The 17,007-nt window shown below is 35.1% G+C and overlaps 1 protein-coding gene across 4 annotated transcripts in view; it reads right to left on the bottom strand.

The window, feature by feature from the left end:
- The window catches only part of Nckap5 (NCK associated protein 5), a 910,861-nt gene that overhangs the window by 578,261 nt on the left and 315,593 nt on the right, over positions 1–17,007 (bottom strand). For all 4 annotated transcript variants that reach the window (XM_078017217.1, XM_078017216.1, XM_040294086.2 and 1 more), the window contains one exon: positions 10,181–10,254. In XM_078017217.1, the coding sequence (XP_077873343.1) occupies positions 10,181–10,254 (74 nt within the window). The remainder of the gene's footprint in view (positions 1–10,180; positions 10,255–17,007) is intronic.

Below are 17,007 nucleotides of genomic sequence, written 5' to 3'. Positions count from 1 at the left end.
TTTCATTTGCACCATGTTGTGCTCTTAACTTTTGTGGAAACTTAAACATTATTCAATGAAACGATTTCCTGGAAAACCTTTTGAAAGTGGTCAGACTGTGACCTTGTTCTTGTACCCTGCCTCTGCCAGCATGCTGTGTAATTATCTCTGGAAGGTTCAGGGCCAAGAGACAGTGCAGGAGTTAGCACCTGAAGAGAATGAAGTTCACAAAAATAATTGTTATCTGCCTACTTTCAGGAAAGAGAAACTACCACTTCCAACATCAGTGATTTTATATGAATCTATCACCTCTTTTCTATATTTGTTATATTTCAACCTGTTGACCCAGAAAACTGGCAAAAATTATCAAAGTATTAACTCTTTAAGAAATGACTATAGAAATGATTAATCTCAAGCCTTTCTCACAAGTGGACACCAAGGCCTAAAATGCCTAAATGTTTTCTGCAGGGCCACACAGTGAGCAGAAGAACCAGGATTTGAACTCTGTGCTGTGGGGGAGGAACCAGAAATGGTATATGTTTGAAACTGAGCAACAGTATGGCAGACTCTCCAAATAATCAGAATAGACCTCCTGGTTGTACTGGTAGGCTACCAAATACCAGTCTCTACTGGAGTAGTGTGGATATCAGTAATATCATAAGGGATAATGAGAAAAAAAATGCTTTCTTTACAAATAGGTTATCAAAAGCAGCTGTTAAAATAATTTATGTTTAGGCATTAGTTCTTCTCTTTTACCTTTTCATGTTGTTTTCCATTGCCACTCATCCTTTGAAAACTCATCCTCCATTTGGCAACCCCCACCACTATTAGTCCTACTCAGCTCTGCTGATTTCAAGTATATGTTCTGTCTTTCCAAAAATTTCAAGATCTCCTCCATAAGATCACCTTTCTAACCTTTCAGATTAATGCCCGATGATGTTTGTAAAAATAACTTGGTCTATATGTCTACAATTGTTCTCACTCACTTTAAGTACAGGGAGAAGAGGCTTCATGATTTTATCATGGATTTTTAGGCTTTGGATTTTATCATGATTTTTTTTAAACCTGTGATATCCTCTTAACTCTATTCTCTTCAAAATTTAAGAGATATTCTGTGTTTCTATTCATATGGTTGATAGCAGCTCCAGATTATAACTGGTAGAACAATGGAATAAGATGATAGGATAAAATACACATTTGATTATTACTGACACCTGTGATAGTCTTTATAATGATGTGCAATGATGTGATTAGCTATTACAAGCCTTCAGATTTTACTTTATTGATGGTACTTTCAAAGATGGCGAAAGGGTCTTAGAGAACAAGCACTCTGGCCTTCGATACCACTAACCATGTTGATGTCTTTATCAAGTGTCCTAATCTTTAATTTGTTGTTAACTAACTTGAAACTGTGAATCTCACTTAGCATCTGCATGTCACTGAGCCAAATGACTTTCTGATAAGCTTATTTGACTTGCTTTTCTTACATGAATTTACAAATAAAAATGGGCTCATCCCTAGTGAGCCCAGAAGCCCTTAGTAATTTCTCTTTCTGATCTATCACCAATCCCTTCAATATCTTAAGTGTTTTCAGCATCTATAATTTTTTAAGTCCCTTAGCAACCTAGATGAATAAAATGCATCTCCAGTTGTCTCAATGCATAGAAGATGGATGAAATTTTACGTTTAGTTTCACATTTCACGCTAAGCATTACGAGAGACATGAGGAATGAGAAGACTTGGTCTTATAAGTCAAGGTGCTAAGAGAAAAAGATCTGCCCTTAAAGGAAAATTAGAAAAACTAATTCAGAGTGATTGAGACCTGCATGGTTGGGACTCGGGATGGGGACCATTAAGGTTGAGAGTAGAGTCAGTGTGCATGTTTGGAGTATTTAGCTTAAGTGTCACAGGGGTGGTGTCCTCATCAACAGGGAAAGGGGGTGGTGAGAATCAGAGCAGTCCTAGGGACTTGTTGTAGTTTGAGGGTGAGGTGCCCCAGAAAAGCTCATGTGGCAATGCAGGAATGTTCAGAGGTAAAATTATGAGATTATGAGAACTGTAACCTCATCAGTGGATTAATAGACTTGATGGATTAATAATCTAAATGAACTATTGGGTGGTAACTGCAGACAGGTGGGAAGTGGCTAAAGGAAGTGGGTCAGTGGGGGCATGCTATATTTTGTTCCAGATGAGCAGAGGTGCTTTCTGGCTGCCATGAGCTGAGCAGCTTTCCTCCATCACACCTTTCTTCCATGATGTTCTGCCTCACTCGAGGCTTACGGCAATGAAGCTTACCTACTATGAACTGAACTTCTGAAATTGTGAGCCCCAAATAAACTTGTCATTTTCTAGTTTGTTCTTGTCATATATTTTGCTCACAGGGATGAATAGCTGAGAGAGAATACACAGAGAGAGGTCTGTCGTATTTGTCAAATGTGACCATCACCGCAGCACGGAGTTGTCAGGTAAAATTCTACATCTGGTGAAAAATCTAGGATTATCTCCTTGGACACTCTGTCTTCAATGTAATTAATGAGTGTTCATAAGGAGGCAGAGCCTGAGCAGCAAGTAAGCATGGCTGCTCCTAAAGCAACCCGGTCTAGGTATCTGGCCATGAACCCAGCCACAGGCTGCCAACCTCAGTCAATTCTCCAATCAGATCTTGCCTTCTTAGAAGTTACCTCTGCCATGAGATAATTAGCCTGTGTCTCTACCAACAACTTCCTCATCTCATTAACCTGTTCCCGATTCTTTGATTCAGGTCACCCTTCTTTTGGGGTTACTAATAAAGTTTAATTGATGACATACAATTATAAAGTATGCGGTAGTTAAAAACCCTGAGGAAAGAAAATGTACTTTATATGTTCTCTTTTCAGAGAGGCACAGACACTTCTCTCTTGAGCTGGGGGATGGAGGTGGTTACTAGAATACCCTCCCAGGCCTCTGTGTATGGAAAGACTGGGGATGAGGGAGATAAGCAAAAAAAATTTATTAAGTACAGAGTTGCCCATATAGAGATGTGATATGTAGAACGATATCCTAACCATCTCTTTTTTTAAAAAAAAATCACTAGTATGCTCATACACTATCAACTTAGTGAATTTTTCCATTAAAATTAAATAGAAGGCCATGGTAAATTACCCATTTCATTTCTCCTTCCAGATTAAAAAAAGGCACTTAGTCATTTCTTACTGTGGGTGCACTCCAGCCTTACTCTATGTGTTTATGCCAAGTAGGTCATTTATACTGCTGCCTGCTGGAGTTTTTCTTACAACTTAGTAGGGAATATTTGTGATTTTTATTACCCCAAATAAATCTACAAGATGCCTTTTGCTGCAGGCTCTTTATTTTAATTTCAGATAAATCACATCAGGTTCCTGGCTGTCATATTAACATAAGCCTGGATCTAAAAATAACAAGTGTGCATTAAGTTACACATCTAAAGATTAAACAGTGGTAAATTGGGTGTGTGTCTTAATGAACATTAAGCTATTGAGCAGTATTTTGAAACCATCAGTAGGCCTACTACGATCATGTCATGCAACCCAAGCTCTCAGTGCATGCCGTGAACTGACCTTTAAGAGAGGATATTTTCCCAGTTACATTTAGAGGGCAATTTCACATCTCTGTAAGTTAATTTAGTGACTCTCTCTTAAATGTGGCTTATTTGATTAACTGTGAAGAATTCTGAACCTGAATTTTTCATCATCCTCAGTACAGTTACATGCTAAAAATCTTAAAAGCAATCCAAATTCAAATTATTCAACAATTGTGTTTTCATCTTCTCTCACTCCATCAATTCTCCTCCTACCAAGATTTGGATCAAAACACCACCTCCTCTGGGAGCCTTTCTTTGAACTTCAGTCAGTCTCCCAAAATGTGCTTTTATAGACCCCCATGGCAGCCCCAGTGGAGTAGCCTTGATTTAAACATGTGAATCTCTCTTGCATTCAAGATTTGGAGAGAAGTAGAAAGGATAAAACCCATGGGTTTATTAAGTCTATTTTACACATTTATTATTAAGTATAAGTAAAACCTATGTTCTCTGATAGATTAATACACTTCTAAAGAAAGACAGGAAGACTTGATATGAAATAGAAAAATCATGGATATAAACTTAGTACAGATTTGCATCCTGACCCTTTTTGTGTCTCCATGGTCCAGAAAACTTGGGTTCAAACTCCAGGCACCCCATAAGCAAATAGATATGCATATCTCACAAGAGTAACCCAAATAAACTATAACATTTATTTATCCAAAGGTGCAAGACCAGGCATGAAATCTGGAGATCTTCTGGTTCGAATCATCCAGATGCCTTTCCGGACTTAGTTCTACTAACCCATTTTCACTATAGAACAGCTGCTTAAAGAGAGTGATATATTATCAGAGGCTTCAGGGCCAAGACAGAAGCCCAACACACCTTTGCTCCTCTAAAGCAGAACTTGTGGTCCATAGGAAGCATCCCTTGGTATACACTTAGCCCTCCCTTCCACTGCCAAGTGATGATATAACCACTGAAGTATGTGCCAACGCCCAATCTCCACAGCCCTGATTTATTCTCCTTTGTGCTGGGCAGAGGGCATGGCTTAGAGACCAGACTCATCCTGGCAGGGGGCTGGGACTGTCTGCATCTCTGAAACAACCCCTGGTGGGTAATTGGGGAATGACATTGATGGGTTCCCAGGGTGGCCCTGGGGCTTGTGCTTTGCCAAGAATACAGCCATGATTTAAAATGCAGCCCAGGGGTTGAGAGGCAGGGGAGATAATGTAAAGCTCAGTCTCCTTTGACCTCATGAGAGAGAGACAGAGATGCAGAGTGAGTTGGCATAGCGTGACGTTTTGCTTTCAGAGCTTTTATTGCTATTACAGAGCCCTGAGTTCTCTTTGTTTGCTACACATTCTAACCCCCAGAGATAGCCTTTTTTTTTTTCTCTTGAAGGGATTTAAACAAATCATAGTTTTTATTTTATTCACTGTCCACCATTAAGAATTCATGCAGAGCAATTTTACTTGTTGCCAATTAAGATCTCCCAGTGGAGGTCTCTGATTACAGCACAGGCAACCTGTTTAATACTTGGCATCTCCTTAGTCTACATAAATTAACCCCATGAGGATAGAAGCATGCTAATTCTTTAGAAGCCTGGATAACACCATCCTTGGATCCATGATTCACAGAAGGTAAATCTCTGGGAGACTCTGGGAGATGCTGAGCCTGATGCTACTCAGGGTGTATCTGCTTTTGTTTCTTACCTCTTATTTTACAATTTCCAGATAACGCATTACCAATAATTTTGTTTTTCATCAGAAGTAGCCATGTGGACTCCCAGCAGGCAATTTTAATATCACTCTTTTATGTATAAACAAATGTGTATGTTGGCGGGTAAAAGTGATATTCTTTTTTTTTTTTTTTTTCCGTACCGGGGATTGAACTCAGGGGTACTCGACCACTAAGCCACATCCCCAGCCCTATTTTGTATTTTATTTAGAGACATGGTCTCACTGAGTTGCTTAGTGCCTCGCTGTGGCTGAGGCTGGCTCTTGAACTCGCCATGTTCTTGCCTCACTCATTTTCTGAGCTGCTGAGATTACAGGCCCGTGTCACCATGCTCGGCAAAAGTGAGATTCTTTTTATGTGCTTCCCACTTTGGGAAGCAGGAGTTAAGTGCTTCAACAGGGCAAACAGTTTGTATTCTACAGTTTACAGATTCTTGGAGTTTAGTGTTGAGGCTTGTGTAACCCTTCTGGAAAGTAGTGAAAAACTTGGGACTAAATTTCTAAATATTGCCTTTTCCCCTTTGACTAACAAGTTAGAGTCCCTGCACTCTTAGGTGACTTTTCACCACATCACCCAGCACAGGACCTGTGAGGAAGGGGAGGGGAAGTACAAGTCATATACATCTGGATATCAAGAATATGGATCACCATTTCCCAAGGCATGTTCCTGAAACCTTATCCACGGATAATATTTCAAAATAGGTAGTATTTGAGGACTTTTTAAAAAGTCAAAATTATATGTTGTATCATGTTTGCATAAATATACTTAGCACGTATTAACAATATTAATGAGATTTAAAAACTTAAAGCCTTGTTTTATCTAGTATTTTTCAAATTTGGCCACAGCATACTTTCATCTTTTTTTTCCTCAAAATATCTATCACACAGTGATCTAGTGTATTAGTGTTTCTTGGAATATGCTTAGGAAAACACTTACATAGATCACTTCGAGTGCTGGTTCTTTGTGAGGAGAGGAAACGATTTTGTCTTCTGGGGAATACTCAGAAAATTTCGGAAGGCATTTTTGGTTAAGTAGGGGATGTTACTGGCAGGTAGTGGGTAAAAGCTAGGGATGGTCCTAAACATCCTGCAATTCATGGGACAACCCATCTCCATGATGAAAAAGAATTACCTCTCTTCGAATGCCAACAGTGCCTTTGTTGAGAGAGCCTAATCCAGGTACAGCTGGATTAGGGATTTAGGTGATCTAGAATCTCTGGGTTGGCAGCTAGCACTCTTCATTCACCAGATAGTCACGTGATTTTTGTCATGCAGATTTCCTTATTAACTTATAGGTTCCAATATGACTCATTAATATAGAATATTCATAATGAATATTCTAAAATGAATACATTGATATTTTCTGGGTACACTACTGGAAAGCTGTTAGGCATGTTTAGTAGTCATGTCTACTCTGTTCTTTGCAGTTTTCTATGATACATATATATTGTGTAGTATCAATTCACAATATTTAAGTATTATCAAAAACATACATTCTTATATGGTCAATAAATGCAACACACTCTTCTAGACTTTATGGTTCATATAATTTCAGCAATCAGTAATCTCAAATACTTGATATATTACTACTTTTCTTTTTAAAGATAAGGAACTCAGTCTCAGAGATGTTAATCAACTGCTAATTTGGATAGGCTGAGACAGAAATCCAAATCCCCAAAATCTCCAGGCCAGTCCTCTTTTCATTATTATGGTATGATGCTGCATCCATTTTTTCATACATAATTTTGCACGTGGCATGAAAGAGTAATTTTAATGCCATAAATATTCATGAATTTGATTTGTATTTCCCAACTGTCTGTGTTTATTCTAAACTCTTAATTTGAAGCTGCAAATGGATAAAGATTTTTATCAAATGTTAGGAGAAAGATATTCTCAGCAGTTTTTTTCTTAACAGAATCTTTCTTGTCAATCACAGATATATTTAACCAAATCAGAAATAGCGACACATGATAGGAAAATCATCAAGTACAAAGTAATCATTTCCTTTAAATATTAAGTTTCCATATCAGAGCAAATAAAGATGCAGGAAATGGTGATTGTGTTTAAACACCAGTGTATATGTTGTAATGATTTTTTTGTTTGTTTAAATCAAGCAGTGAGATGAAGAACAAATTACAAATTAAGTATAAATCTGGGTGGGTTTAGATTCAATTCTAGATTCTGACTTTATCCTTTTCATTAAATGACTTCTCAGAAGTTTACCTCTTCAGAAAAAATATATTGGTATAAAGAGTTGAGCTAAATGATTGCTCGTTGCTGGATATCTAAATTTAAACTCCACAAATTCCTTTGCACTTTGAAAACTCAGATATAGATTATAGGTCTATTTCAGTAGAATTCTAAATAGGACCCCAAAATAACTTGAATGTGATAACAATGTTTTTATTATAGCAGATTGTTAAGCTATAAGATTTGTAACCTCTCATGAAGACAAGGAAGCTTTGTAATCATTATACCAAATCCTCTATCATTTTTTTCCAACTCTTATCATTCACTAAGCAGAAAAAAGAGCATGTTTCATGACCACCATGATTTTGATCAAAAGGGGCAGCCATAAAATAATGCTGACCATAGTTACTACTGGATGATCTAAATATATTCAGAACTTGTCTTCCAAGGTATGTAAATGAAAGTTCATCATTTAATATTAGCAGCAGTGACAAATAGCCCACTCCATGATAACCAAAATTCAAAAGCTCAATAAAATCACAGGAGTCACACTGTTTATGGGAATATTTGTTTAACTTCAGGCAATCTAGTCATTCTTATGTACATGGTATGAGAATAACATACCATTTATGTTATTTTCATGATCCTCTGCACATCATGGATTCTACCCCAACCCATGAATGATGCGTTTACATAACTTAATCATAACTAGAAAGAATTTCCCACACTACTCCATGATATTCATATATTCTTCACCAAAAACAATTTGGCTACAGCTGTAGTTATGATATTATAATAATCATCTTAAACTCTATCACTTTAAGTCAATCAAGTCAGGATCTGTTTGCAAAATATAATCAAATGTAATTTCATGATTCAGTAAATTGTATGTAAGTCTGCTATCATTGGTTTTCATTTTCTTTTCAATGCTACTATTTCCATTTTTTTCACTGGTAGTTATTCTGACTATTCAAATGTCATTATTGCCTTCTATTGTTATTCAAATAGAGCTGTTTTATTAGATCCTACAACTCCACATAGAAGGCTTTGCTTCTTCAACAGTAATATTTCTGAAGGAAAATGGAAGTGAATGCACACAAAATTCTGAGCTTTTACTTTATGTTAGGCTAACTCCATGCCTGAAATAGGATTTTAATTTAATCATATGTGAGAAGACCAAAAGGTTTTTATTAGCTACCGAAAGAAAACAGGAAAAATAGCCCTTTTCATGCAGGTTTTTATTTAGTTCAAAGAGCCCATGAAACCATTACTATTCCACAATGATATATTTAAGATACACTTCCTGACCAAATTAAACTCTAAATTTCTTTGATTAGAAAGCAGTCATCATTTTTGTATATTCTTCTCTTGAAAGATAGGATAAATAAAATATTCTATACAAGTATTTGAAATATATTATTGAATACCAGTTGCATATCAGTTTAAAAATATGCTTTCTAATAGATCCATGGAGAATATAATTAAAAAGGCACACAACCATAAATGCATAGTTGTAGATTTTATTAGGACACTGGATCACAAAAGAAAATTATCAAAACTAGGTTATGGTTCTCATAAACAAATCTAGCAAATATTGTATTAGTTAATATAAAAATAACTGTCCCTGTTATTGGGGCAAACTTAACAACTGAACTTCTGTTGTATTCTACCAGCAGTTTTTCTATATATACAAAAAGAATATTTTTTATTACTATGATCAGAGATCTGTTCTCCAGTAGGCAAACCATGTGAACAGAATGAATTAAAATATATAGTGTTTTACTAGAACTACTTAGGAAAGATGAATGAAGAGGGAATAACCTACTTGGAGTTCAGTGGTGATGGAGTTGGATGAGGTTTGGTAAGAAAGTCTCAGGGTTAATATATACTTATCTACCATCTCAGTATACAGAGAAAGCTCTCCCCTTCAAGAGGTTAGAGGCTTGCTGACCCTTCACCAGACTATGGTAATTACATGAAAAATTTCTAGTATCATGTGAAGCATCATGTAATTAAGCATTAGCATATTTCAAAAATCAAGAGTTATAGAAGCTTAAAATAGGAAAATGAAATTTCATAATAGTATTCATAGACAACAAGGCTCTAAAATAAGGACCCTAAAGAGCTAAATAATGACGTCAAACATCTTTGCCAGTGTATTCCCAAGAGATGTCATGGAATGTATACGCAACTTGGGAATGTGACTCCTATTTTATTAATTTCTATTTCTGACATGGCTTCTTTACCTAGAGTCAGAACCCACCAAGTAAAACTAAAACTAAATATCAGAGAACTTCACAACTGTTCTCCCAAAATATTCCCCTTTAAGACAAAAAGAAGCAGAACTTTTAAGCAGACATTTTTCACCTTTCAGAGAAAATCTTTCAGTAGCTTAGTATCAGAGAATCTGTGTTCTATTTCCCACCACATTGTAAGTTTGCCATGCAGCCCTGGGAAATATCTTTAATTCCTTGACTTTGACAAGTTTCAGAATTCCCACCACCCTTCTTGCACGGTGCACATCTGACTCAAGAACAACTTTTGGTGTTGTTTCTTTACTTTAACTAAAGAAATCACATTCTTTAAGTAGCCTCTGACTATTCTTATACACAAAGGTGCCTCTGGCACCATTTAGAAGAAAATTCCTTTTTCCAACTCCTGACCCATGGTCAATTTCAAAGCTATAGAGACAACTACCTGAACAAACAAGGAAGACAAGAACATGAATTCTACTCACCTCCAGAGACTTCTGTGTTGCTCCTCCAGTTGAGTTAGCAGATGCTCAATGTATTTATTAGAGTCCATGTATTCCTGCACCAACAGAACAAGACAAAACCCCATTATAATAGTCAGATTCTAAGACTCTATCCCTATTCCTATAAGGAATATTTTCAACAAGATAAGCCCTTGGATCCTCATCAGTCTCAGAGTCTTTGATTCCATGATTTATAAACATAGTCATTTGAAGATAAATATGATTTTCCCTTTATTATCATGTGCTAATTTTTATAAACAAATCTCTGTAGAAAATAAAGTTTTACTGAGTCATCCTAAAAATCATTGTATTTGCCTAAAAAAGCATTTATTTCATATCATGTACACTGGAGTCCATGTGATCTACCATATAAAAGTAAATGAGCCAATGTGTTGCTGTTAACCTTTAAAGAATATGAATAAAGTAGAAAATACAGGACTTATTTTTTCTGGTTTGATAATCATCATTTTTAGGTAAAATTCATTTTTAAACTACATAGGATGTTTCATATATATATCCCATTCACTGTGCGTTCATGTACATGTACAGACAAGGCTACATTCTTTCATCTCCTTATAAATACAAGAAACAGAGTTTGCTTCTTTTCAGCCTTAGAAGATAAATCTTTGGCTTATAAGAAGTTATAAAAGGTAAAGTATATCTTATTCTATAGAAATGTGTATGTGAACTGACTTGTGTAAACCTAACCCTATTTTCAAGAAAAATGTCTGAAAAATTAAGAATTATTTTTTTCATGAGACTCCTACAGGAAAATCCATAGGTTATTACAACTGATGTTTTAAGTTTGTGGCTTCTGAAATATGAGGTTTACATATAATAGAGGTCCAGTTGATAACTTGGAGCAAATACAATGTGTAAAACTTCTCATGATATTGTTTCATTCTGATTCTGCCACTTCTTCCCCTTTCTGTTTGGAGAGCCTTCCCACAGGCCTCTGCTTCTACACAACAGCTACCTACAATGGACCAGTGGGGGACATTAATCTCCCTCAAAACCTACTGTTTCCTGGGATAAAAAATAAACTGGTAGCTTTGATTAATATTGATATTTTTACTTCTGAAATACCTTTTTATACATAATCTATTATTCTATATGAATATCAGTATAATAAGGGGGAAAAGGTGTTAGGGGGAGATCTGATAGAATGGAAAAAGCCTAGTTTTGAATTTCTGATCCTGGTTCTAAAAAAACCTTTTCCTTTCTAAATAATCTTAGTATACTAAGTATAAAACATTTCAGTGCATACTAAATTATTGTCTAGGTAAAGAAAAAACTTATGGGCTGGGGATGTGGCTCAAGCAGTAGCGCACTCCTCTGGCATGCGTGCGGCCCAGGTTCAATCCTCAGCACCACATACAAACAAAGATGTTGTATCTGCTGAAAACTAAAAAATAAATATTAAAAATTCTCTCTCTCTCTCTCTCTCCTCTCTCTTTAAAAAAAACTTATACTTCTAAGACATTATTATTCTGCTGCAGATAATTAGCTGAAGTGTTTTATGTCCTAATAAATAAACATTCATTTTCAGGTAACTATTGAAGACTTAGTTAAATAAAACTACTATTCAGCATGTTAAAACCAAAGCAGAAGTTCCAACATATATGGTTATGGATTTATGTGTGCTGATCAAGGCTGAAACATGATTTAGAATGCTCATCATTACCAATGACTAATTATTAAGTATTTTCAGTTGAAAAGATTATTAAGACATTTTTACCAAATGGAATCAAATTTCAAATTCATTTACCCATTTTTCATTCAACAATTTCCATCATTTATGATGTGACAAGGGCTATTCTAAGTTCTATAGAAACAGTACTAAGAGAGAAAAACCACTCCCTGGAAGAGTGTGTACTTTTGAAAACAGAGACAAGCAAATAAATGAACAGATGATTTCAGATCAGGTACATGCTATGAGAGAAATCAACAGATGATAATGAAGACTTGAAATGGGAGGAAAAGCTATTTCACATGAAGTCACTTTTGGAAAACCGAGCACAAATAAGACTGTTATCAGCTAAGACTTGCTAGAGAAGGTTGAAACCATATAGGGAAAAGCCTCTTGAACATTGCAAACAAAGGATTCAGTATATTCAAAGATCTCAAATGTGTCATTTAAAGATCAGAAAAATTCCAGTGTGTGGCTAGGAATAGGAATATGAAGGGCAGAGTCCAAACAAAGTTGGAGTTAGGCAGAAACAAAATCATGCACAGTTTGAACTAAAACCAATGCATGTGTTGTTAATTCTGATTAGCTCAAGTCAGAGGTTGCATCTGAAAAACATAGTGATGACAAATATGTCCTTTGACTCAAAAGAGATTTAGGCTCAATCCTGGTTTGATCTTACTAGCTATATTCCCCTGGGAAAATTAGTTAAGCTTTCTAAATCTTAATTTCTTCATTTTTATCAGAGGGATAAATCAGACTTGAGCTATGAAGGTGTTATAAGGATAAAATTGTGTTAAGTATATATCATCATGCCTGCCAAATAATATGCATAGCTTTTAGCAGGAATTTATTTATTTCTCACATTTTTATTGGTGCATTATATTGTATGCATGTCCAAATATGTAACAACAAATCTCGTCGATGTGGATAACTATGCATAGCTTTTTACAAAATACTATACATCTCTTCTCAGAAGAGAAGTCACTTTACAAGACGAGGGTATTGTTTATTTTTCTTCTTTTACCAAACTTCAAGAATTTTAAGTGTACAGCTTCTCTGAAGAAGCTGCATCAATATTAAAGATCCTGCAGACTGACCTTGGCTGACTAATAAAATTGCATCTATGGAAACAAGCAATGTTGTAGGTCAAGAGCCAAAATTATCCTTGGACTAGCTCAGGCCTTTTAATAGCCATTCATCTTAACTTTTGTATGTGACTTAACATCTTGTGACTATTAGAGTGAAAAAATCTCAGGATATATTCCTAAGCTTAGGAAGTATGTATTGTGCACCAGCCTTAGAGCCAAGAATGCTGTAGGTAACATCTGAAAGCCATGGGACAGATGGCCCCCACTTTGCTACAATTCACCTACTTGCTGTCCTACTAACGTATTTGGTGAATGTTGTGGTTTATGCTTTTCTTTTGTTTTGTGACTATAAAAATTCATGTATCCTCTTCTACTGTTCAAAAGGGCACTTTAGGTCACTTGAATACACGTTTCTGCTTGTATTTGGCTCAGAGTAAACTATTTTCTTACTTCCTGAGAAATGCAGTTACTCTTTCACATCAAGTTGACTAATCCTTCTTCCATTACTAATTTATATGGTGCTAAGTTCATATGTGTACCATTTGGTTGGTGAAAACTAAGCCTCCTATAATCTAGAAAAGAAAACTCATCTACAATCTTCCTGGTGTCATTGTACATTATTTGCAACACATTATCTATAAAAACTTTCATAAATAATGTTTCCCAACTCTTGTTTTTAACCTTGTTATGTCAAATAATACAGATTTCCGATCATTAAATGTAGTTGTCACCGGATTGCATTCTAAAAGCTATCTCAAATAACAATATAAGCTGTTGCTGTTTAAACTGGCTTTATCCAGTTTTTCATAAAAATAACTATGAAGACAAATCTTAAAAACACTTAATAATGGGAAAGTAAGATTATGGATTCTCCATTCCCCATTGCAGTTTTCTTTTCATCTATAGCACTCCTATTTCTAACACCTAGTATAGTTTACCTGTTTAAATATTTGGGTATAGCTTATTACCTGTCCCTCCTACCCACCCACACACATAAGGATAACAGATATGAAAAGGGGAAAAAAGATGATGTTCACGTGTACTTTTTGCTACGTGAAACCATTCCTCCCCAACCTAAAAGAATTTAGGATTTCCCCTGATACGTTTACTATTTCTGGTCCCTGAATTATAAAAGTTAGATAACTCATGAGAAATCCTTTTTATTCTCTAAGATTATGACAGGAGTACTCCCAGTGGGAATTTTGTCCATCTGTTTGGAGATTAACTCCAAGAAAAATAATGGTGGGGTGGCACTAGGGCAGGCAATGGTGTACCCTGGGGCTCTAGTCACACTAAGTAAAATGCTCAGGGCTCAGTGGCTACTACTAGAACTTTGGTACCAAGTGCATACTGAAGAATAGACTCCAACATTCCAGAATATCAAAGGCACAGGGAGGTAAGAGTGCTGGACCAATCATTTCAGAACAAATAGAAAAGACACAACACAGAACCATGAAAAATAACAAAGGTCAAGAGAACGATCATCATTCTCAGTCACAAGAAAGGGTGTGAGTCAGAGAACCATTGACAAGAAAATATGAAAGTTTTTTTTTTGTTTGTTTGTTTTAGAAAGACCCTTCAAATGTTTATTAGTGTCTAGAAAGACATGGTCTCTCTGACATGTGCAGAAAGTTTTTAAAAATACCGAGATGGGCAGAATTAGATTTAAGATTACTGGAATGAGCAGCAAAGATAACAAAATGAAACAAAATTTAAGGGAGCAGGGTGAGCTAAGAATTAAGGAAACAAACTGTGGTAACATAATTGAAATCTGCTTTTTATTTTTATTATGAGATGACTCTCCCCATCACAAAGTGATGCTTTAGACACGTATAGGCAATGGGTTTTGGCTTATTGACACTGAAATTTTCACTTTGAATAAAGTCTACTTCCCAGTATCTCATTTGGAAACAAATCAAACTCCCAACCAAGACCAGATCAAGTACATATTCACTAACCTTCCATTACTAATTTCTATGCAATAAGTTAGCATGTGCATAACTCAGTCAGTGAAAACTAAGTCTCCTATAATCTAGAAATTTAAAAAAATGACCTACATTTTTTTATTGTCATTATATATTATTTGCAACATATCATTGATGAAAAATGTTAGTTTCCCAAGCCTTGCTTTGCCTAACTCTCTCTCTCTCTCAGAGCACAAACTTTATTAAAGTTACTGTTACTAACTTGAGGAATATATTTTTCTATTGACTTTCCTGAAAATTACAAAACTCTCATTAGATAGGAATAGGAGAGTCAACAATGATGACACACAATTCTGTGCAAAATAAACATTATACTACTAAATCAAGAAATAAAGGATAAAGATGAAAATGAATAGAGATGACCAATGAAAGAGCAGAAAATACAGGCTTGCTTAACCATCACACCTTTTGAGTATTTAGTAAAATTTATAATGTAAACCGATAATTAACAAACATTTTAGGATAGAAAACAAAGGGCTCCTTTATGTGCATAAATAAGGCTCATTAGAATTTCAGTAGAGTTAATGCAGGACAGTCCACACATCCACTGGCATGAGAGTTCTCTAAAATTGTAAGGGGAAAAATTAAAAACAAGGCTGCAAACATCCTAAGAGGTTTCTAAGCAAAGAATAAGAAGAGTTGGCTCAATAGCTTTTGGCCAACCCTAATACCCATTGAAGTTTAACTATACAGAGAAACTCAAAATATTATTTTAAAACAAGTAGCTTCTATATTAAAAAAAAAACAGAGGGACATTCTTAGGTATTCATGAACTCAGAAAGTACAGAACCTGCTTCTTTAATTAAACATTTAGAGATAAATATGCGTATTTTAAAGGTATCTGGGTGCATATCAAATACCTAAGTGATGAATAAAAAACACATACCAGATATGTGTGTGTTTATGCACACATCCAATATCTGATCAATGAATTGATATGAGATTCACAATATAAAGGGAAGGTTTTAAAGTAGTTGAGCCATTGTTTAGATATCTAAACAACATAATAGATTATAAAATTAAACATAAGTATCTCAGAAGATATAGAATCCACATCTTTGTGATGGGAGGAGGGAGGATTAGAGCAGGAAAAGAGAAGTTTCTTCATACATAGGGACAAAAATTGTTTTGTACTTGACTTGGTAACAAAAAAAGAGAAAGTACAAAGATGTGCTTTGGCTACATTTGCACAATTGGAGAAAGCAATTTGGTTTTGCATTTTGTGAATTTAAAATGTATATGCACCTTTGATCTAGAGGTTTAGGTCTAAAAAAAATTCTGAGGAAATAATCAGATAAAGGAAATGATGTTCAAAATATATGTGAAATTTGAAAAACCTGGGTGCATCTGTTTCTAAAATGATTAAAATAAAGAAATGATTAAAATAAAGCATGCTTCATTAAGAATTATAATTCTTTAATAACTAGCAATATATAAAGCAAAACATTCAATAAAATATGAAATGGATGTTGAATGTAAAACTACATATTCATGTTATCACAATTCAGGAAATGTATATAAAGGTTTTAAAAAGCACACTGTATATTGTAGTATAAATTAAATTTTCTTCTGTATGCTTCTATTTCTATAATTTTAAAATTCTATATGTGCACTATAAACATTTTTTAGATGATGAATGCTATTTGGAGAAATACACCTCCAGAAATAATGTTCACAAACATTTGATTATAATTAAATTGTAGAAAGCTGGATTTACAATATGACAATAAAGCAATTTCCTTTATATTATTCTACAGCTAAGCTGGTATTCGAAACAATGAACCCCTTTCTTCTTGCCCTTGTCCATGTTCTGATAAAAAACATTCCACCAAAGCTGGGATTAAGGAGGCGAGGAACATCAAGTTATATCAAGGCACATTTATGTTTTATTTTATTTTACAAAAGGAACAGCATTAAAGAGACATCTATTTGTTCCTTGGCTAAAATTTCTGAAAATTAGAATCATTTAAAAAATACATTTCAGAAAGTTTGCCTTTCATTTCTCTTTATGCAAGGGTTTCAGGGCAATCAATATGAAACATTTAA

Source organism: Ictidomys tridecemlineatus, chromosome 7 (assembly GCF_052094955.1).
Source record: "Ictidomys tridecemlineatus isolate mIctTri1 chromosome 7, mIctTri1.hap1, whole genome shotgun sequence".
Lineage (NCBI taxonomy): Eukaryota > Metazoa > Chordata > Mammalia > Rodentia > Sciuridae > Ictidomys > Ictidomys tridecemlineatus.
The sequence above is the reverse complement of the archived record's forward strand: the minus strand, read 5'-3'. Positions and strand labels throughout refer to the sequence as shown.